We start from the raw sequence: 24,019 nt of genomic DNA, 5'->3' as shown, positions 1-24,019 counted from the left end.
ACTCACTGTATGTTTACTGTCTATGTATTTCTTGTGTTTGTAGAACCATCATCATCATCATCATCATCATCATCATCATCATCATCATCATCATCGATAGTGAGCATATGCTGAAAGTTCGTTGTTTTATGCTTATATCGATGCTACTTCCATGATTCAGTCAAGCTCCCATGCAGTTACCTTTCCCATCCCAAATAGCTTACGGCAGGAACGGTCGATTTGCTTTAGGCTCTCTTCACACAAGCGGTTTGAACCGCGCGGAAACCGCGCGAAAAACGCTGCGGTTGTGTGTGAACGCCTCCATTGCCTAACATTGTAATTGAACCGCTTAGTTTCAAACCGCTAGTGAACAGAACCTCATAGTACAGATTCTCACTATAATCCCTCGTCAACAACACAGTATATCTGTGACCTGTGGACCCTCCCGGAGGCTGTTGCCGGTCATCTGGAGGCCGCGGGTCTTGTGAGAGATCAAAGAGAACAGATAGTGACTAATCCCCTTCGTCTTCTCCATCGAAGGTTATCTCTTATGGAGATAACCTAGTGACAGTAACAGCTGGTTTTACGAAACAGTCGTTGTTTTAATACCAAATTGCACTGTTGGTGTCACGCTATGATGTTAATAAAATCATCTGGCGGCCCCATCAAATCAGCATTCACGATCCATCTCCCACAGTAAAACAATGAGCACAAGAGACTTGAAGATTTGGATTGTAGCGATCCAACGTTATACGTTGGTTGGGTGATCCCTTGGATTTTGCCAATCATTCATTAGGTCCATAGTTGGAGCGGGAATTTTTGCCCTAAAATTAGTGTTGATATACACACACTCGTCGTATTTAGATAGTCGATGTGTTCTATATCGACACTCAGTATGTAAAATAATTCGTGTATTTATATACTGAACGTGTGTGAAGAAAATATTTCACCTATTGAATCCGGTGAAGTACTAAATTCACACGTTTTGAGTCAATTGTTGCAGTGCATCGACATGTGTTCCATTACAGACATTTTATTCTAATGTTATGTACTTTCACTCGGATGTATATGAAAAGAGAAAAAATATCAGTTAACTCAACCAATGCCAGTTTATAGTACCTCTTTTGTACCAGGTTGTACTTATTAGTATTTTTTCTATTTCTATTTATTTATTTATTTATTTATTTTACTCTCAAGTATTAATTTTCATGAAACCCTTTTAAATACCATAGAGTTTTAACCATTGCTGTGCACTATCGTACGTTATATATATTTATTCTGACTAAATTCGCACGATTCTATTCATCGTAGGAATAAATACTAAATAATATAGCTAAACGAAATGGGTCTACGTGTTTACTCAATTGCAGAGACGTACTACAAGAAAACGACTCGCTGATGACGTCATGTCGCTTTGTCTCATGTTTGTTTTCTTTGCTTTCAAGGGCGTCGGAGGCTCTGTCCAGTTCCCTCTAGGCTACGTGAAGAAGGCATATGAGCTTATTCGGTCCAAAGGAGGTCTTTGCTTAGCTGACGAGGTAAGTTACTTGAATTAGACGCTAAAATATAATCTATTTCTACAATTTTACAACTTTGTATTTCTGTAGCAGCGGTGTAGCCATTGTCTCCAAGTATGATATTGAGTGTACCTTATGCGTACGAATATATGTGGAAAGGGTCATACTGGATTACCCCCCCCCCCACATTCTATCTCCAACTTCCATTTCAATATCTAGCCCCTTCCGCACTATCACTACACTGGTACGGAATATTGCATGCAATATGTATAAACTATGCCGTTCCGGTGTACGTAATTTGAAGCTAGTATACAGGCGTGTAGCAGCAGTGCTATAGTATAGGGTACGGGGACTTTCCAAGACTCCGCCCACTTTATATGTCACAGCCAATCAGCGTGTAAGGACTACAAGTTTGCTGTCATTATTTCATTATTATTATTGTACTGTTATCATATTATTACTATTATTATTACTGTTATTATAGTTATTATTATTAGTTATCAGTTATTATTATTATCATCATCATTACTACTAGTACTAAGCTGAGAGGTAGGAAAAGCTGGTGGATGGGATTGGAATGGGTGGGAGTAGGTACGCGCCTTTGATTTGGCTACCTCCCTTATAAGGGGGAAAAAGCTTTTGGTAATGTAGATACTATATTATTATTATTATTGTTATTATTATTTTAATATTATTAGTTGATCATTGTTAATCATTATCATGATGGTTATCATCGTTGTGTCCTTCAGGTACAGAGCGGCTTCGGGCGAACTGGGGAACACTACTGGGGCTTCGAGGGCCACGGCGTCGTGCCGGACATCGTGACGATGGCCAAGGGCATGGGCAACGGGTTTCCCCTAGCGGCCGTCGTCACCACTCCTGAGGTCGCGGCCACGATGGGCAAGGCGCTCCACTTCAACACCTTTGGAGGAAACCCCGTGTCCTCCGCAGTGGGACTCGCTGTCATGGACGTGAGTCTAAGGCACTGTTCAGACTAGCGGTTTCAACCGCCGCGGTTTAGTTGCGATGTTATGGAGGGGGTTCACGCTCAATAGCGGTAACCTCCGCGGTTTCTGTGCGGTTCAAACCGGCAGTGTGAAGGGTCTTTTTGTGTTGGTTATTAGGATCGATCAACAGCAGATCATAAGTATGGTAAACGTTAGAATACAGATCGAGATCGCCGTGTATAAACATCTACCTTCATTTCACTTTCTTTCGTTCTCTTTCCTCTTTTCTTTGTTTATCAATTCTTTCGTTCAGTTATGTATTTTTCTTATTTTGTGTTCATAATATTGGAATATTTCTCCTTGCAGGCTATAGAAGAAGATGGCATTATGGAAAACTCACTTCATGTGGGAACGTACTTCTTAAAGGAACTTGAAAAGCTCAGGTGAGGAAAATGTCGCTTAGGTTCTAACGGTGGTATTCTAAAAAAAAATTCTTTCCTTTTAAAAGTATTATATGAATTCTTGGAAGGGAAAGATATATATGGAAAGATTTTTTTAAGAATACCATCGTATAATGTAATAATGATAATGATAATAATAATAGTAATAATAATTAATAATAATAATAATAATAATAATAATAATAATAATAATAATAATAATACTTAATAATGATAAATAAATGCATACGTATTAATAACAGACAAATGATAACAAAACAATATAGAATAAATTACAGTCATTATAGCATTGTGCTTAGGTGTTTGTCCAAACGAATCTTAAATCTTCGAACTAAACTACATTGCATTGCCTCTATCGGAAATTTATTCCATTCATTAACTACACGGTTGACGAGGTTGTTTCTACCCACTTCTAAAACTAAATCTATTTCCTGACAGTTTGAGACAATTGTTTCTTGTCTGATTCTCATTCAGTGTGAAAATTTTGTCACTTTTGATATCAATTCCATTTAGAATCTTAAAGACCTGTACCAAGTCAACTCTGAGTCTACGCTTTTTTAGGGAAAACATGTGTTGTAGTCGATTTTCGTAGGATTTATTTTTGATATTTGGAAACAGTTTTGTGGCTCGCCATTGTACTTTTTTTTCAATCTGTCAATGTCTATGAGATTCGGTGACCATACGGAAATTTTATATTCCAAATGTGGATGAACTATTGATATAGCTTGTTAATGAGAGATGGACTTATTATATATATATATATATATATATATATATATATATATATATATATATACATATATATATACATATATAAATATATATATATATATACATATATATATATATATATATATATATATATTATGGGAAAGGTGGAGGGGGAAACACGGGTCTTTATCTGATTATCGAGTTTATTCCTGACCGGTTTGGCTTACACTCCACTGGAGGAGGTATTGTAAGCGACAACGGTCAGGAATAAACTCGATAATCAGTTAAAGACCCGTGTGTCCCCCGCCACCTTTACCATAATTTGTCCCAATGTCTCTACATATATATATATATATATATATATATATATATATATATATATATATATATATATATAATGTATTTTCTTTACACTTTGATATTTATTTCTCCTCCCCCCCCCATTATAATATCTTCCCAATCCCTTTTATTTATTCGTTTATTTTCTAATTTTTTCGTTCTTCGACGACAGAGACAAATACGACATCGTAGGCGACGTGCGCGGGAAAGGCTTGATGATCGGCGTCGAGCTGGTCAGCGACCGGACCACCCAGGAGCCGCTACCGGCCCCCCAGGTCATGCAGATCTGGGACCATTGCAAGGACCGCGGCGTCGTCCTGGGCAAGGGAGGGTTGTACGGCAATGTGAGTATTTCTGGCTCAGTTTTCATGATCTCCGTTTTTTATCCATTCGCCATATTATTCTCTATAATTTTTTTTTCATATCTTTGTATTTTATTTCGGTTTTTATTTTATTTTTTCTCTCATTCTCTGTATTTTTATTTCTATTTATGTTTTCTCTCATTCTGTTTTCCTTTTTCTTTTTTCTTTTTTTTTCCCTCCGTATAGAGTATCAACTACATCATTGTCAGTTGATGCAGACGGCATTTTAAGAAATCAAATGACAACCCATACCGAATAGAGTCTCACAGCATTCTTGTGTGATTGGAGACTGATTAGAAAAAAATAATGATCATCACTTATATAATTCTACTCCTCTCCATGAGTAATTTATTTAACACTTCTGTGACGTCATCTCATAGTATAGAAGTACTGAAAATGCCCCTGTAACAGAATAGACCTCTAGAGCTACTGCTAGGATTAAGCTCATTGCGATAATAAACAAATAAACGAACGCACATGCCATGCTTACGTTTTCTTCTATTGAGAGAAAGACAGAAAACTTCAACTGTTTTAGGAATAACTTAAGAAAATTAATATATCTTGACCATTTGTCCAATTGTAATCAAATTATGAAGTTGGTGTTGCTGAAAATATTCGTCTTTTTAGAAGTGCATACCTACGTGGTATAGCATTAGAAAATTAAATATTAATTTCTAATTATGATACATCAGCGTAATAGATATTTTTCCTGGCGGAAATCAATATCAGAAAACGTTGATAAAAGCTACAAAGTAACGCAGTTGCGTCGACTCCTTTAGACGCCATCTTTGTTTTGATAAATACGGATACAACGACAACCTGATGACCTCTAGAATTACAAGTACAACTGTACTAAACGCAGGGTAAGTTAGGTAGGTTAGGTTAGAATCGAGGAATTTATCATACTTTAATTTCTTCGACCTCTACCTGTACCAAAGCAAAGATGGCGTCTCAAGTAGTCAAAGCGGCTCTGTTCATTTATAGTTTTTAGCAACTTTTTCTATAATTGATTTCCGCCAAAAACAACGTATATTACGTTGATTTGTTATAATTTACAAACTTATTATCTAATTTTCTAATGCTATATCGCGTAGGTGTGCACTTCTAAAAATTTACCCTTAACTGTAGACCATCCTTTCGTGGGTCATGTGACTTGTTTATATATCTTTATTTTCCAGGTGATTCGCATCAAACCACCTATGTGCATCACAAAGGAAGACGTCGAGTTTACTTGCCACGTCATGGACCAAGTCCTGGAGGAACATATGAACAGAGAGGGACAATAGTCGACATGACCGACCCAAGTCACAAAAATATACAAATATGTGATCCAAACCTCCATTGTCCACGAGAGGGAGATAGAATTCACACAAAATATGATGAGAATAGATATATATATTGAAGGGAAGAAGCGTAAACACCAGCCTCAAAGTGGGAGGTTTATTGTCCGTTGCTGAAACTGGAAGAGTTAGCCAGATGGCCACAGTTGTCCGGGGTCGCCCCTAACCGTTCCTTCTCAGCGAGTAACAGGTACATGTGACAACAAAGACATCTGTTCACAATCGTCCTATCATGAAATTTAATCTCACAATGTCATTAAACTTCTACAAGATAAACTCTAATGCACACGCACGTGCGACCAGAAAGAACTAGCCATGTCCTATTCACTTGCACTTAAGAAATTCGACCTTATATACATTCAGGCGTGCACTTCATATTTAATTACCTTGCATGGACAACTGGTCACAATTGCTCACCCGTACATCTTAACTCACAATGAAATAGATCGTGATAATATATGTACATACATGTGACAAAAAGGAATCGGTCAAGTCACGGTCTTGCGCTGAATGGCCTACAGGCTCCGGCGCTTGGCCTACAAGCCAAAAATTTCATCAATCAATCAATCAATCAAGTCACGGTCACACAATCTTATAAACTCAACCTCATAAACACTTAGGTTTGTGCTTGAATTCACTCACGCAAGTAGTAATAATTGGTTACACCCTACATTAATTTTGTCGTCGCGTTGCTTGTGCGTAGGTATATTGGGGTCAAATCAATGCACCTCTTCATGCTCACTTCTTTCGTCTTCAACGCTTCTAATAATATTATTTTCTTGAAACTGTCTATTTGCATCACTTGCTCTCTTTCCCAGTCTATGTCGTGTTGGTGTTCAGTTGGATCTTTACGTCTAATTGCCCGATTGTGTTAGACGTAAAAATCCAGCTTTATCCCTTCGAGTTTTAAGTGCACATGAATGAGACAAGATTAGTTTTCTTTGGTCGTACGTACGTGTACATCCGAGTCAATTTTGTATCAATTTAATGTCATTGTGAGTTTAAGTTTTATATGGGGATTATTGTGAACAGGCGTCTTTGTTATATCACATATACCTGTTACTATTTGACACTGAACGGTTAGAGGGACCCTGGACAGCTCCGGCTGCACTGGCTACCAATCCCAGTTCCAGCAGCGGCCAATATGTTGAATCTTTGATTGCTGTACCCCATCACACCCTTGAGGAAGGTCCTAGGACTAGGACCGAGACGTCAGGTAATAAACATCCCACTTTGATTCTGGTGTTTACACTTCTCCCCTTCAACGTGGACCCCAGACTCCATATCGTCACCCATATATTTATATATACTTCTAATAGTCTATAAAAAAAATTGTAAATCAAGAGCTGGTTTAAGAAATATGCTACGATATGTAGGAGATTTGAAGAAATATATCAAAACAAATGGAGATCACTGCCACACTTTCATCAACATGAAAATCGCCAATATGTGACGTCGATGGATCTGTTGTTTATTTCCAATGCAAACAGAGCGGATGTTGCTCGCATCAAGTCAAAACCGTATTGGATTCTGTGATGTATGAAAACGCGTCCATATGTGGCGAACACCAAGAAATGCATGCCCGGCGTGCCGTTCCCCGTCCCCCTTAGGCAATGAGAACCTGTAACCTACCTGGAGCTCAACTTCGTACAGCAGTTTATCGTACACTAGGTGATAGCGTTATCACACTGGGCTATTTTTCCTTCGACTTTTGGAGCAGATAAATCTGAGGTTGGAGGAAATCTAGCCCAATATGATAACCCCTTAACCAAGGGATTGGGGCCCCAAATTGGGCCTTATTACTAATTAGGACAACCCCGAAATTAGATCCTTCACAGGTATTTAGAAACCTACAGGGGACTTTGTTACGTGGAATGAACCACGCCCTTAGTTCATCTCGCCCGCGGCAGCATTCGAACCGCCACCACCTCGACTTACGCCGCAGGTAACGGCGCTTTAACCTGCTCGGCTAAATGTTGGAATCTTACCAACCTTATTATCCGTCCCGCTGATGGCTGTCGATATATTGTAAAGGCAAGTCAGGAAACTTGATTAACTTAACTTAGAAATCGGGTAAAATTCTAATGTCTAATGGTAGAGAGCCGTCAACAGGGATGGCGTGAATTTTAAGACTCGTCTCGTCTCGTGCGTATAAACTTTTTGCCGTGTGCCGTCCACAACACGACGTCGTGCTCTCGAATAACCATGCGTTCTTACGGACGCTTTCACACGTGGTCGTAACGTGTGAGATCGTCCATATACACCAGTGGTTCCCAACCCCAGGGTCGCGACCCAAATTAGGGTCGCGAGGGTGTTTTTGAGGGTCGCCAATGGGTCTTTATTAACTTTTTTTTTCATTCAAGTTTCAAATGTATTTAAATTCATTGTGCTAGTAAATATAAACTGAACTATAAAAACGAAAGTTTGTAAACATTATGCAAGTACGTAGAAATATAACATGAAATGGTTGAATTTATTATTACAATTAGGGTCGCGACTCCAGGCTAAGAGTGGATTTAGGGTTGCAGCCAAAAGAGGTTGGGAAACACTGATATGCACCCATGGTTACTTGAGTGCACGACGTCGTGTCGTGGACGGCGTACGGCGAAAAGTCGATACTTGTGAAACAAGCCTAACAGTATGGATTCGATAGCAAATTAGGCCTTTTTGGGTTTCTTATTGCTAACCTGGACCGGGACCAATAAATGAAATAATAAAAATGTTCATTCTAGGATTTGTTATCCACGTCTCAAATGATCTATATTTTGATATTTAGAAATAGAGGCGAGGTGTTATTTTGTCTTGTTATTAACGCACTGAAAAGTAACGTTATTATGTCTTGTTATTACTTAGTTATAGCAAACAAGTTGTCAAGATCTCTGTATTAAGTGACAAATTACATTCGATTTTTGACGAAGAATTTTTTTATTCGATTTAGCGTTTTATTTTCATCCACACACGAATAAAAGTTAGTTTCTTATGTTGCCGTGTGCTCTAGAATTACTCTCTAGTTTTCCCGCCAGTCATAGAGGCTCTAGATGAGGCTTTAGAGTATATATCCACGACTGTGCTCCCAAATGCTCTTTCTCTCCCCCCTCTGCCTCTTTCTCTATGCCTCTCTCCCCCTCCGTCTCTCTCTCCTCTCTCTCTCTCCCTCTCTCTCTCTCCCTCCCCCTCTCTCTCCCTCCCCCTCTCTCTCCCTCCCCCTCTCTCTCCCTCCCTCTCCCCTCTCTCTCCTCTCCCTTCCCCTCTCTCTCTCTCTCCTCGCTCTCTCTCCCCTCTCTCTCTCCCTCTCTCGTACGTGCACGCCTGTTAAATCTGTGCGGCCAACTTGTACACAACAAACGTGTTGCCAACATGACTCAAACACATGTGTGGACAAGAAGTGGAGACGATCCCAGGAAAGTTGAAAATCGCATGGAATCCAACAAGTCCAATGTGTATCTTGTAAGAAAAACAAACAAAATAAATTAATACATAAAATAAAGTAAATAAGTAAATATTGATAAGTAGATAAAATTAAAATCATAAAGATAACTAGTGGGGTCTTCAACGGTAAACATCTCATTCACACAAGTAATGTATAATGTTCAATATATATACATCATTTGCTGTCTTCCTAAAGCATGTCTACGCTCGGTCCCTTTAATACTCTTACCTTTCCGAATAGTTTCCTCTATTCCATACATGTTTCTCATTCTTTTCTCTGATCTCTGCCTATATATATATATATATATATATATATATATATATATATATATATATACATACATGCATACATATACAACATGGGTATACAATATATACAATGTGCACCACATCAGTGCATACATACAGTACACTAGTATATGATCATACCACATACAACACATACGCATATCTACGCATACGCACATACTTTTGTACGCACAATATCACGTCCATGAAAACATATCCGTTCCACTTTGTAATTGTTGTTCCTTTTTAATGGTGTCGGTCCTTACTGTCGTGCTGGACGTCACGAAAACACGACTTAACTCTCTCCTTCTCTCTCTCTCTCTCTCTCTCTCTCTCTCTCTCTCTCTCTCTCTCTCTCTCTCTCTCTCTCTCTCTCTCTCTCTCTCTCTCACACACACACACACACACACATACACACACACACACACACACACACACACATACACACACATTCACACATACCTTACACACACAAATACTTTACACACATATACCTTGCACACATACACACACACACAAATACCCTACACACACACGACTCGATGGCGCAGTGGTTAGATTCCCGGCTGCCACTACGACGGTCCGGGTTCGAATCCCGCCCAGGGCTGAAACAATATCAGTATCGCTGCGATGCGGGTCGTTACTCCAACTTTCGTGGGCGGGGAGCTGTGTGTGTGTGTGTGTGTGTGTGCGTGTAAGATCACATTATTACCCATAGACCGATAATATATGAGCTATGAGCTCTCTTCCGGGAAGGAAATAGCTGTCGATCACGAGTCCAACACGTGATCCAAAACCGTGGTGAATCACACACAGACACATTACACACACACACACACACACACACACACACACACACACACACACACGTTACACACACACACACACACACACATACACACGGCTCGATGTTGCAGTGGTACCGCTCTCGACCGCTAATCTAGCGAGTCCCGTCCAGGTCCGAAAATATTCAGCATCGTTTCACTGCGAGGCGGTACTCCAACTCTGGTGGGCAAGGATCTGTGTGTGTGTGTGTGTAAGGTCACAGCAATACCCATAGCTAAGGCCATACACGAGCTCTCATTCGGGAGGGTAATAGCTGTCGATCACGAGTCCAACACGTGATCCAAGGATCATGATACTTTATCCTGCATAGTTTAAATACGCTAAGAATTTCACTCATTTAATATACGTATGCAGATATATGATATACAAATATACAGCATACAAGTATACAATATACAAATATGTACAGTTTAAACACGCTATCGGAGAAATAACATCAGAAGTACGGGAAATCCGTATATTTCGACTACGATCTGTAGTCCTCAACCATTCTGCCGAAGAGGACTACAGATCGTGGTCGAAATATACGGCTCTCCTGTACTTCTGATCTTATTTCTCCGAGAGTAGGTTTAAAGTGTACATTTACAAATGTGTTATAATATTACAGTTTCCCATATACAAATATATTATGGGATAGCTAAACTCCCATAAGAATGTAATTACAGCCCCCCACCCCACCCCACCCCACCCCACCCGGAGAATATTGTAAATATGAAAGTCATAATAAAAATTATAATGAAAGCGATAATAGTAATAATGTTAGTAGAAATAATAATAACAAAAGAGCAAATTGGTTGAGAGAGCAGACAAGAGTGAAAGATATTGTGGAGGCGGTGAAAGAGAGGAAGTGGAATTGGGCAGGTAAGTTAGTGCGAAGGACTGATGATCGATGGAGCAAGTGTGTTACTGAGTGGACACCGAGAGATAGAAAGTGTGGAAGAGGAGGACCAGACAGAAGGTGGAGAAACGAGATCGAGAAGTTTGCAGGAGTGACGTGGCAGAGGTTGGCGCGGTCGTGTAAATCATGTAATGCTATGAAGGAAGCCTCTGTTCAGCAGTGGATTCAGGATGGCTGATTTGATTATATATATATATATATATATATATATATATATATATATATATATATGTATATATATATATATATGTATATATATATATATATGTATGTATGTATATATGTATATATATATATATGTATGCATATATGTATGTATATATATATATATGTGTATATATATATATATATGTATGTATGTATATATATATATATATATATATATATATATTTCTTCACCCAATATGTTCAACAGCAACCCATAAATCTCCCCCATCAATCTGTCTGAGATATGTTTGTTAAGTGACAGGGTATCTCTTATCAACACTTCAAGATCTTTCTCCTCTTTGACCTTTGGTAACTGACTTACTTAAGGGGTTATCACACTGGGCTATTTTTCCTCCGACCTCCGATTTATCGGTGGTACCGCCTACCTCCAACACTTTTTCCGCCGTCAAATCACTATGACAAACTATGTTGTTTAAGAAAACACATAAAATGTCATTTAATATGTCCGGGGGGAGAAATTATTTACCTCCAGCATATCAGATTTTTTTTTCCCGAAAGTTGCGGAACTGCAAATCTGCTTCGACAGTCGGAGGGAAAATAGCCCAGTTGGAAAACGTGTTTTTTTTTTTTTTTTTTTTTTTTTTTCCGAGGATCAACAGGTCCCCGGCAATGCCACGGGGCGGCACTTTTTTTTTTTTTTTTTTTTTTTGTGAAAAGAAAGTAAAGCAAGTTCCCCCTAATGTACTTTTAATGCACGATTTATTTATCATGAGTTGTGTGTATGAATGATGTGTGTATAAACGTTGTTTTGTGGATGAATGTTACATGTGAATCGTGCTAGTGACCATCAGATGTGGAAGGTGGTGGTAGTGGTGGTGTGTGTGTGGGGGGGGAGGGGGGCACTTACCCATGTCGGAGCCCTGCGGATCAATAACAAAAAATTATCTTTAAATACAGCTTCACACTAGGCCATGTCTCGTCATTTGTTGTGAATTCGTTTGCGTATAGACGACTTCAGTTACAATCTTTTATTTTTCTAATTTCCAAATGTCGAAATACTCTTGCGTTCATAAACTGAGAAAGTGAACAATAAACTAAGAGATGCTAAATATACACGGATGTTAGACACATTGTCAAAATTTTCTTGGTTAAAAAAATCTAGAATAGAATAAACGAAGTCTTCTTATAATTACTCAAATCCTCATTAGTTGACGACAAACAGCCCTGTGTGAAGCAGGTGATGTTATCGATTGGAGGCAAAGAAACAATAATGACCTTCAATGGAATCTTATCAGATGATGACGTCGTATATTTGTTTACCCTGTTGAACGCTTTGATACACTTTAACAGTTTTATCATGACCAACTAGCCAGGCAATTTTATTCTATTATTATCTTATCTAATTTCTTTGTTTATCATGCTTAATCTTGATTTTATTTGATTTTGTACTATTTGACCGTATCCATCTAGTATCTGATTATGTATTCATCTGTATGTTCATTTATCTTGCTTAGGTATGTGTTTGTGTATTTATTCATTCGTATTTATTGATTTACTTTTCACTTATTTGTCTATCTATTGTGGAACTTTTACACAGAGAAACTCAAATGTTTTTGTTTTAGCAAACGATAGTTGTCGTTTTTTTTATTTTTTTTTTTATTAGGTCCTGAAGTTTTCTTTAAGGGTCTCCATTATGAGAAATGTTTATATCTTGACAAGTATGAGACTGTCAGCACTTTCATTAAAGAGTGATAGAAGTGTCTATGAATTGCTGTTGATGATCATAATATTATTGTTATCAACAATCACGAAAACCCTTCAAGCATTATCTTAAGAACTTTGAGATCTCTATCTACCTATATACCAATGGCTTCTTCCACCTTATAAGGGGGGTAGCCAAATCAAAAGGCACGAGTTCATTCCCACCCATTCCACTCCAATCCACTACCCTTTCCTCCCTCTCATCTTAGCTCCTCGTGGATGACGGGTCATCCCTGCATCCCGTCCGCTGCTTTGGCTCAGAAGCAATGCAGCAAGACAATGTACATCCACAGCAAGGCCGCTTCATTTAAACTTAGAGATGTTTCTATTTATACAAAAACCTACCCAATAAAGTCAGAAGTAGAGAGAAAAAATATCCAAATGGTTATATCTAAATGCATTTTATTCAAGAACAGCCTTTCGCTGAATAAAACTGCTTCCTCCTCTAACCAGAAAACATCCTTAAAGTTTTCAAACGTGACCCGAAGCTTTCATGTGGTTGGGGGCTTATCTGCGTTCATGGCGATAAGATAAACGATAACACAATCACCCATGCGGTTGCCTGCTTCCGCTTCTTGTACCTTCTCTGAGCGAGATTGTGTCCACAAGAAGAGAAACACTAGTAAACTACAGCCATGACAACAATGTAGTTCCTGTAGGTCAAACATACATACTTCTTCTTCTACTCCCATAGCCTTTCTGGTGTTAAACATGAACTATAACTTCATAATAGTAGTAGCAGTAGTAGTAGTAGTAGTAGTAGTAGTAGTAGTAGTAGTAGTAGTAGTAGTAGTAGTAGTAGTAGTAGTAGTAGTAGTAGTAGTAGTAGTAGTGGTGGTGGTGGTAGTAGTGGTGGTGGGTGGTGGTGGTGGTTGTGACGGCGGTAGTAGTAGTGGTAGTAGTAGAGGCAGTAGTAGTAGTAGTAGTAGTAGTAGTAGTAGTAGTAGTAGTAGTAGTAGTAGTAGTAGTAGTAGTAGTAGTAGTAGTGGTGGTGGTGGTGGTGATGGTGGTAGTGATAATAGTAGCAGTAGTAGTTCATAAAACGGTAGAAGACCATGTTACAATGCCACAAGAGATGCATCACTCCAGTCAAAGTTGTCACTCACACCACATGTGATCTTTTTACAGCCATGGCAAGTGGCAGTCACTGGTAACCGTTGAGGGAGGAGGTTGAACTCAGGTTGACGTAGTTAAGTTAACTTTATGAAAGTAACTGAGGTTTACATGTTTGTTTCAGACTTCAGTAATGAGGTCCGCAGCGGTGGAGCCAAAGAGATGGCATTCTTAAAATAAACTCCTTATATAAATCTTTCTTTACATAAAGGAAAGATTTTCTTAAGAATACCACCGTAAGAATCTTACTGTGGTATTCTTAAAAAAAAATCTTTCCTTATATAAATCTCATATAAATCCTTGGAAGGGAAAGATTTTTTTTTAAGAATACCACGATATGTATCATATATAAGATACTTTTCAAGCACCTCTCCAACCTTTTTTTTAATACAATGATATCCTTAAAGAAATATATATACTTGTATAAAGGTCTTATACGCCTCGTGTTAGGTTCATTTGTCCACAACTGTACTCTGAAAGACTCTAAACTCATTGGAAATTCATTGTAGTTTCATGTATCATTCGTATAGGATGCCATCTATTGGTAGGTAAGGGTATTACTAGATTGTCGACGAGCTTTTGGATCTAGCTGTGCGTACAAGGTCGGCCAAATCTAGAAGTAGACTAGACAACTGCTTAGGGTCATAGGCTCCCGTGGATCTAAGCAAATGTTTGCTTGTACATCTTAAGAAGTCTTTAAGTATCCACTTAAAACCCACTATCGGAGAAATAATACCGGAAGTACAGGAAATCCGTATATTTCGACTACTATCTATAGTCCTCCGATAGTGGGTTTTAAATGTATATTTACAAAAGTGTTATAACATTTCAGTTTCTCAAGCCTCTAAGTGCTACATTTTTTGGGGGGTCGGGGTGGAAATGGTGCGCTATTCTTAAATGCCCCACTTCCCCTAATAATTAATAGGGTCCCCCAAGGACCTGATAGACGGCTATGGGTTTATGAGATAGCAGGATTTAGGTCAGCGGTTCTTAACCTTCTTCAGTGTCCTTAGTACCCCTTGATTATATCAGAATATTTTCTCGCACCCCCATCCAATATAAATACAATGCAAACATATGAAAAGGATTAGTGATACAAACCTTGCTGAGATATGATTAGATATATTTAATTACTGAACAAAGGTATTTTTTATTTCAAATTAGAAATGTCAATTAGTAGGATACAATGAATACACATTATGGTTTCTCGTGGTAAATGTACAGTAAATGTACAGACGCTTCGTGTTTGTTTACATTGATACCCTCTGTTTATGCATTCCAGACAGAATATTGCCTTTGTGTTGCAGTTAGTACAGCTGCGGACTTTGATCTGCAGGGGAGGAAATAGCAATATTCCGTAAAATATTTGTCTTTGTCCAAACCGGGGGTGATGTTGGCAAAACGCCCTTTTGTGGGCATTCTGTTGTTGGCAATGGCTGTTGTTGGCGCGCCGTCTAGCGAGCCATGCGGTCTTCTCGGAGCAACTTTGGATTTCCCATGTTTTCATTATTTTGCGTCGCTTGTCTTTCATGAAACGTAGTTTTTACAACGAACGAACAAAGTTGGCTAAAGCTTTCTACCTTCAGAGCGTAGAATCTTATAAAAAAAAAACATTTGGCTACATTTATTAAAAAGAATACAGGTAGATTCTGTAAGTAAAGCAGCAACCAAAACAAACTCGACTACAAAAAAATCTACTTGCTTATGCTAGAAAGCGCTTCATTCTTTTCTGTTCCAATTAGTATCATGTTGGCGTAGTTGGGTGAGCATGTGTATCTATGCAATGCGACATGCTTTGTGCCCTCTGGGGTAAACACCCTGCTCTTACGTCTACAAGTATTTTGGGCAACTGGAGTGCGCACGTGTGTCTAACGTGACGGAGCGTTTGTTTAGCCTTGGGGACAGCGCCCGCGTGCCCCACCTACGTAGGGTCAACCTACCGTCTTATGACGTTCTGTCTTATCTTATTCTACTTAGTTTTATTTGTTGTTTTATTAAAAACTTTGTCCATTTTTCTTTCTTTTCTAATTTTCTTTTCTGTTTTATGTTGTTTTTTGTTTTATTAGATTTATTTTTGGTTTATCTTATTGTATTTAGTTTTGTTTTATGATTTTGTTTTATTTTTCGTTTTATTTAATTTCGATAAATTTTTGTTTTATTTCATTTCGATATATATATATATATATATATTGTTTTATTTCATTTCGATATATACATTTTGTTTCGTAGTATTTATATAATTTTTCTATTTTCAATATTTCTATTTTCTTAATCTATTCTAAATTCTTTTGTCCTAAATCATTATATTTTATATTTCTTTTGTCTATTCGTGCATTTATTTATTTTTACCTCAACACAAATTTCCTGGACAGTGGAAGGAGGAGGAGGTGGTTGAGGGAACGTGGGGAAATACGTACCTCAAGGGAGTGAAGAATGGAGGAGGATGATAATCTCAGTGGGGAACCGAAGGCCAGGAAATTCGCATTTACCACACGGGACCACGCTTGCTTCCTCACAGCAAGCGTGTATGTACGGAAATCAAAGAGGGGTGTGGGGACAACTCATAAAGAGAACCGTCCTAGGCTAATGAAACCCAGAACTCCTATTGTGAGTTTTAATGAATTGGATAATTAGACACTAAAATTAAGCTACTTGACATTAAATAAGGGTTTTAACAGTTGGGTTCACATACATACATACATCCTATCTATTCCCTGCGCGCGTTCCTAGCTTAAGAAATTGTTAATTAATGTGTACTTATAATTGTCTTGCTTGTGGAGACGTCTTCAATTAGCATGATCTGCTGAGCTTCGATCGGCGCCACTTCGTTTGGTGGGGGCGGGGAGTGGACGGCCTGGGCGCGCTGTGATGGGGGTTGAAAGTCACTTCGTCGGCGTACCTTTCCCGTTCAATCGCACTACACTCAGTTTTTGCTTGAGGGGTTTATACCCAAATAATCGTCACTCGATTTATTCCAGAGGATATAAATCCCCAACAGTCACTTGATTTAGTAAAGGACGCGCTTACTATTCCGAGATCGAGCGGTCTGACCTCCTTTTTCGAACTCGATGCTTAGACTGCCTGTGTCCTGCGACAGGTCAGGTCACGATGTCCGCTAGCCGGCTTCCGACGTTGCCAATAGTACTATGTCTCCGTCCCTAGTTGCGAAGGGTACTACGAATAATGTTCATGCGGGAGGGTGACACAGTTCCAAGTGTTCTTTGAGGTAGACACTGTTCACGAGCGGGTTAAACACAATCCTAATTATTCTAATTACCTAGCTTAAAACAAATATGTGGCAGCGCGCAGGGGCGGGGAGGGGGTGTGTTTGAGTGCTTTGTGTGGGCGCGAAAAACGTTGAGCATGGCTCCGAGAACACAAATCAAAAGGGGGGGGGGTGTTTCTAGATATTAGAAGTCTCTCCCTTCGTTAAGGCATTGAATTGGTTGTCAAAAATGACATGACAAATAAAGAGGATAACGAGGAGAAAAGACAGGATGTTGCTACTAGAAGTCTTAAGGACTGGAAATTCCCCCGAGTATGGGGAATTAAGGGCTGATACGGAGAGAAAACAGACGAGAAAATGGGAAGGGAGACAACGAGCTGGGTGTCACAATTTAAAAATTGTGACACAGGTTATGAACCAGAAAAGGGGGGGCGGTGGGTGGACGGCCTGGTCATTCATCAAGAGTGAAAGAACCAGTTTCTGGCTTGCTAGGCGGCCGTTCTTCTTGGTCGCGCTCTTGTTAATGGAGCCGCTGCTGGCTCGTTGAGTGACGTGGCTGAAGCTCTCGTTGTGACGTCGGTCATCGTGGCCGTGCGGGGTTGTAGCGTAGGTGGCGTGGTGAGGTACTCGTGTTCACAGGCGACTTCAATCGGGTCGTTCGCCGCCGGAGAGGTTCCGTCGTCTACGGTGGCCGCTTCGCCTTCCCCCGCGGGGGGAAGGTGCTCCGCGGTCGGTTTGTGATGGTCCGCGTGGGAATGAGGGGGCGTGTCCGCGCTCAGATTGATCTCTCGAGGGATGATTCGTATGACAGACCGCTCGTATTCTCCTTTAAGAGTGCGGACTCCTACGGATCTGATGACGTCGTCTTCTCTGGGGACCGTAGCAGTGGTTCCAGGATCAAATGGTGTAATGTGAGGACTTCGAGCGTCATTATCAATTGGTGTAGTCCCAACGATGATCGGGACTGCTTCCGGTTCTGGATGTGAAATGTCATCTGGTGCCGTGGAAGCGCGGACTGAAGTTCCTAAGATGGGAGCCGAGTGTAATGAAGAGGGGGTGGAGGTGGTTTCCGGAGCGTGGCCTACTGGGGGCGTGGCACAGGAGCCGTCATGTTGAGAGCTGACAGCCGTGGATGAAGTAGAAGCATAGGTGGCATCTTGTGTAATTTCTATGAGGACTGGTACTGGTTCCGGGTCCTGATATAAAGTGGCATCTGGTGCCGTGGAAGTGCGGATTGCAGCTTGCGGGACGGGAGCCGCGTGCATTGAAGAGGGCGTGCAGGCGACTTCCGGGGCGTGGCCTTCTGGGGGCGTGGCACAGGAGCTGTCGTGGTGAGAGCTGACAGACGTGGATGATGTAGAAGCAGAGGTGCTCTGAGAGCTTGGGGCGTCAGTGGCAACTTGTATATTATCAATGAGGACTGGTACTGGTTCCGGGTCCTGAGATAAAGTGGCATCTGGTGCCGTGGAAGTGCTGACTGAAGTTGGTAAGATGGGAGCCGAGTGCGATGAAGAGGGGGTGCAGGTGGCTTCCGGGGTGTGACCTACTGGGGGCGTGGCACAGGAGCCGTCATGTTGAGAGCTGACAGCCGTGGATGAAGTAGATGCATAGGTGGCATCTTGAGTAATTTCTATGAGGACTGGTACTGGTTCCGGGTCCTGATATAAAGTGGCATCTGGTGCCGTGGAAGTGCGGATTGCAGCTTGCGGGACGGGAGCCGCGTGCATTGAAGAGGGGGTGCAGGTGACTTCCGGGGCGTGGCCTACTGGGGGCGTGGCACAGGAGCCGTCATGTTGAGAGCTGACAGCCGTGGATGAAGTGGGAGCAGAGGTGGTCTGAGAGCTTGGAGTGTCAGTGGCAACTTGTGCATTCTCAATGACGAGGACTGGTGCTGTTTCCGGGTCCTGATATAAAGTGGCATCTGGTGCCGTGGAAGTGCTGACTGAAGTTGGTAAGATGGGAGCCGAGTGCGATGAAGAGGGGGTGCAGGTGGCTTCCGGGGTGTGACCTACTGGGGGCGTGGGTACAGGCCGTCCAGTGCTGTGCCTGGACGTATGACCTTGACTCCTCGGTGGCGTCGGAGCACACGTCAATGTCTGTCGAGGCTGGCGTGTTGAGGATTGAGTAGGAACGGGTGTGGGGGTAGCTGCGGCAACTGGGCGTACCAACACCGGGGTATGGAGCCGACTGCCCGTGATGGCACCCGAGTAAACTTTGAGTGCTGATTGAAGCTCTGGTGCACTTAGTTCAGAAGTGCCTTTGAACAGGTATATTGATGAAAGAACCTGTCGGGGTAGTTTCGGCACTAGGACATCCTCTACAAATTCATCGGAGAGGGCTTGTCCTACTGCGTTCCTGTACCTTTCGCCCAACTCATCCCAATCGGCGAGGAACCTCGACAAGTCCTCACATTCGTCCGTAGGTGCGGGAATGGCGACGAGGCGTTCCTTCAGACTTCTTCGTACTGCCAAGGGCTTGTCATAGGCATTATACAGCCGTCGGATGGTGTGTTCATACGCGGTGTTGTTGAACACGGGGTATCCAACAAGACGCTTGGCACGCCCCGTTAGAGAGCGCATGAGAGCGCTGAACTTTTCTCCCTCTGTGTACCTATTGCTTTCGTGAACAATTGTCTTGAAAATGCTCCACCAGCTGGAGAACATTTCCAGATCCCCATCGAAAGAGGGGGTATGATTTTCTTCCCTTATGTATGTGACCAGTGGGCTTTGATTAAGCTGGCTGTTTGACGCTTGAACGGCGGTATTTGCGCCGTTCACTCGCGCATCTGCTCGGACTTTTAGGTTTAATAGGACCTTCTTGAGGGGTCTCAGTTCCTGTTTCAGTTTTGTGAGCTGATCCTCGTGAGGATGACGGGCCCACGCGGGCTCCAATAACCGCCATGTTTGGTGATGGTCTTGACCTTCTTGAAGAATTTCCGTAGCCGCACTGGGACTCAGGCTCTCAACGTTGATAGTCCCGTACGCTTCAGAATATTCCGTGACAGCGTCAAGGAAATTCTGCGTGATGGCAATGAGCTCGGTCAGTGTTGCGTTCGTAATTGCGTCTTCGTTAGGGCTGTAATAAGACATGGTGGCCGCCGTCTGAGTATGCTTGCGGTCACTGAATCATAAGCCGAGAGGGGGGGGGGTGTCCGCTCTCCCTCTAAAGAACGATGCAGAGTCGAGCGAAAGAATCGCACGACGAAAATGGAGAATCGAAGGGGGTGACTACAGAAGATTGTGCTGTCATACGAGCTGGTCTGACAAAGGAGGTGGGAGAGAGGATACTCGCGTGAAACCGCGAAAGTTTAAAAATAAGGCCGCTTGAATCCGGGCCGATGCGAGCCGTTAGCGTCAGGTCATCCGTAACGGTAACGGCTAGGCTTAACACAAGGACGTGGTGGCGGATGGCGCCAAAAGGGGGGGGGGTATTTGCGCCGCTTTGGAAGGCTGGGCCGAGCCGAAACTAAATTAAGCCGAAAATGGCTGAACTTAAAATTACGATGTGCGGCTGAGGATGCCGCTGAATGAAGAGGCCGGGCGGAATTACCCGTGAAAAAGGGACCAGTGTAATTTCAGCACAATCTAATTCTACTTAGGGGGCGAAATGTTGCACAAGAGAAAGGTAAAAGTAGGAAGGGTAAATTAATGTGACATAAAATTACTATATCATGGTTGACCTAGTGCGTGCCTTAACGAGCAGGAGTGACTCCTGTACAGTGCATTGAGTTGCTAACCTATGCGCAGGGAAACATGTTGTGATCTACTTCATGAGTTGTCATACTGATTATTGAACTAGTGAAGTCGCATTAATTTACGAGTTCTGTACATAGGTAATGGAATGAATATCCGGTTCGAAGGACCACTAATCGTGTCGTATTACAAATTTCCTGGACAGTGGAAGGAGGAGGAGGTGGTTGAGGGAACGTGGGGAAATACGTACCTCAAGGGAGTGAAGAATGGAGGAGGATGATAATCTCAGTGGGGAACCGAAGGCCAGGAAATTCGCATTTACCACACGGGACCACGCTTGCTTCCTCACAGCAAGCGTGTATGTACGGAAATCAAAGAGGGGTGTGGGGACAACTCATAAAGAGAACCGTCCTAGGCTAATGAAACCCAGAACTCCTATTGTGAGTTTTAATGAATTGGATAATTAGACACTAAAATTAAGCTACTTGACATTAAATAAGGGTTTTAACAGTTGGGTTCACATACATACATACATCCTATCTATTCCCTGCGCGCGTTCCTAGCTTAAGAAATTGTTAATTAATGTGTACTTATAATTGTCTTGCTTGTGGAGACGTCTTCAATTAGCATGATCTGCTGAGCTTCGATCGGCGCCACTTCGTTTGGTGGGGGCGGGGAGTGGACGGCCTGGGCGCGCTGTGATGGGGGTTGAAAGTCACTTCGTCGGCGTACCTTTCCCGTTCAATCGCACTACACTCAGTTTTTGCTTGAGGGGTTTATACCCAAATAATCGTCACTCGATTTATTCCAGAGGATATAAATCCCCAACAGTCACTTGAGGGAGGAAAGGACGCGCTTACTATTCCGAGATCGAGCGGTCTGACCTCCTTTTTCGAACTCGATGCTTAGACTGCCTGTGTCCTGCGACAGGTCAGGTCACGATGTCCGCTAGCCGGCTTCCGACGTTGCCAATAGTACTATGTCTCCGTCCCTAGTTGCGAAGGGTACTACGAATAATGTTCATGCGGGAGGGTGACACAGTTCCAAGTGTTCTTTGAGGTAGACACTGTTCACGAGCGGGTTAAACACAATCCTAATTATTCTAATTACCTAGCTTAAAACAAATATGTGGCAGCGCGCAGGGGCGGGGAGGGGGTGTGTTTGAGTGCTTTGTGTGGGCGCGAAAAACGTTGAGCATGGCTCCGAGAACACAAATCAAAAGGGGGGGGGGTGTTTCTAGATATTAGAAGTCTCTCCCTTCGTTAAGGCATTGAATTGGTTGTCAAAAATGACATGACAAATAAAGAGGATAACGAGGAGAAAAGACAGGATGTTGCTACTAGAAGTCTTAAGGACTGGAAATTCCCCCGAGTATGGGGAATTAAGGGCTGATACGGAGAGAAAACAGACGAGAAAATGGGAAGGGAGACAACGAGCTGGGTGACACAATAGAAGCTTTTCAAGAAGGAAAGATATATTGGCCAAGAGAAAAAACAATGTTGACAGTAAACTGTGACATGTTAGCATTATCACTGCAGCACTGTGGCATCTCGCCTAGTTGAGGTATCGGAATGTGGTAATTTTCATCGTTGACGTTGGGTTTGTTTCATTTATTACACTGGCTTCCACGGGCTTCACTAGCGCCGACCGTTGAGCGTTCGTTTGAGAAAAACGACTTCGGTTTCAATTTTTTATTTTCAGATCTACAAATATCAAATTATATTTTCGCCATATGTAGCTACGCTGAATGAACACGATATTGTAAACCTACTGTTGAAATCTTCCTAGAGAAGTCTAGATTTCTGTAAGTTAAGTCATATTCTAGTTCTTTGAAAGGGGCAAGGAGGTAGGAATAAAAAATAGCCCAGTGTTATCCCTTTACCGTTTGGTTCTGAAAATGCATTCCTCTCACGAAATCAGCAACTTATAATAACCCGAACACATTTATTCACTGAATGAAAAATACAGCGATAATCTAATCTTCTGTGTTCTGCCATCTTCTCTTGTCCACCAAAGATATTCGTATTTCCATTTAAAACTCCTCGCATATGACTAAAAAAAAAAAAGTATTTTGAAAAGTTATGGATAAATTTGATTGTATCTTTAACTATCAAGAGACTATGACCTTAGGTTTTAATTTTGATTGCTGAAAATGTTTATCAATGTACAGTTCCTAGTTAATGTTACTTCTCACTGACCCTACCTAATAACAAGATCTGTATACAGACCTTGCCTAATAATACGCAACAGCTGAATGCAAACGTCTGTCAGGAACTACAATAGAAGGGAAATTACTACTGCACGAGTCTTGTTCCAATACAATTCAGTATCTATAGTACCGGGTATATGTCACTGAGTTAATAATTTCTTCATGCCGTACGGTTATTGTGCAGATCAGGTCTCTAAAGTAATTCTTCTCCGCCATGAAATTAGAACGTGGTTCAATTTCATTCGTACCCTACCACCCCTCCAATCACACCAAAACCGTTTGTTGTCTAATACAACATCACCCTAATATCTATCAAATGCGTTTATGTGTATTTGAAAAACCACGAAACTGATGCATTGCCGGTGTATTTCATACCCTCTGTCGACCTCCATCAGTGGATTTCCTGAACTTCACTGGTTTCTCACGCGCGTGAAGGCACGACCGACCAGGACAATAATCACATGACTCTCCATTTTTTCCCATCGGTCATCTACTGAAGGTCGAGATGACAATCATGACACATCTCGTCAAACCGTGCTATGGTGAACGAACATGCACAAAGTAAATAATTCCAGAAAGATAGTTTCTTAGTTTATGTTTATTTATTGTGCCAAAAACACAAGGATATCCTTGTTCCAATGTCTGGATTAATTTTTGAAATGTGCTCGTAATGAAACCGCTAGATAGCGATTTGGCAGCGCATCAAGATCTTAAGGGTTTGTTGCCATGTCAA

At 41.4% G+C, this 24,019-nt stretch overlaps 1 protein-coding gene across 1 annotated transcript in view; it reads left to right on the top strand.

Moving 5' to 3' along the window:
* Positions 1–8,589, top strand: part of LOC143039619 (alanine--glyoxylate aminotransferase 2, mitochondrial) — a 25,018-nt gene extending 16,429 nt beyond the window's left edge. The window contains exons 7-11 of the mRNA XM_076209886.1: positions 1,425–1,517; positions 2,246–2,467; positions 2,810–2,886; positions 4,127–4,298; positions 5,495–8,589. Coding sequence (XP_076066001.1) covers positions 1,425–1,517; positions 2,246–2,467; positions 2,810–2,886; positions 4,127–4,298; positions 5,495–5,602 — 672 coding nt within the window. The 3' untranslated portion in view covers positions 5,603–8,589. The remainder of the gene's footprint in view (positions 1–1,424; positions 1,518–2,245; positions 2,468–2,809; positions 2,887–4,126; positions 4,299–5,494) is intronic.
* The last annotated feature ends 15,430 nt before the right edge of the window (positions 8,590–24,019 follow it).

This window comes from Oratosquilla oratoria, chromosome 26 (genome assembly GCF_046742065.1).
Source record: "Oratosquilla oratoria isolate Oo_2021 chromosome 26, ASM4674206v1, whole genome shotgun sequence".
In the NCBI taxonomy this organism is placed as follows: Eukaryota; Metazoa; Arthropoda; class Malacostraca; order Stomatopoda; family Squillidae; genus Oratosquilla; species Oratosquilla oratoria.
The sequence above is the reverse complement of the archived record's forward strand: the minus strand, read 5'-3'. Positions and strand labels throughout refer to the sequence as shown.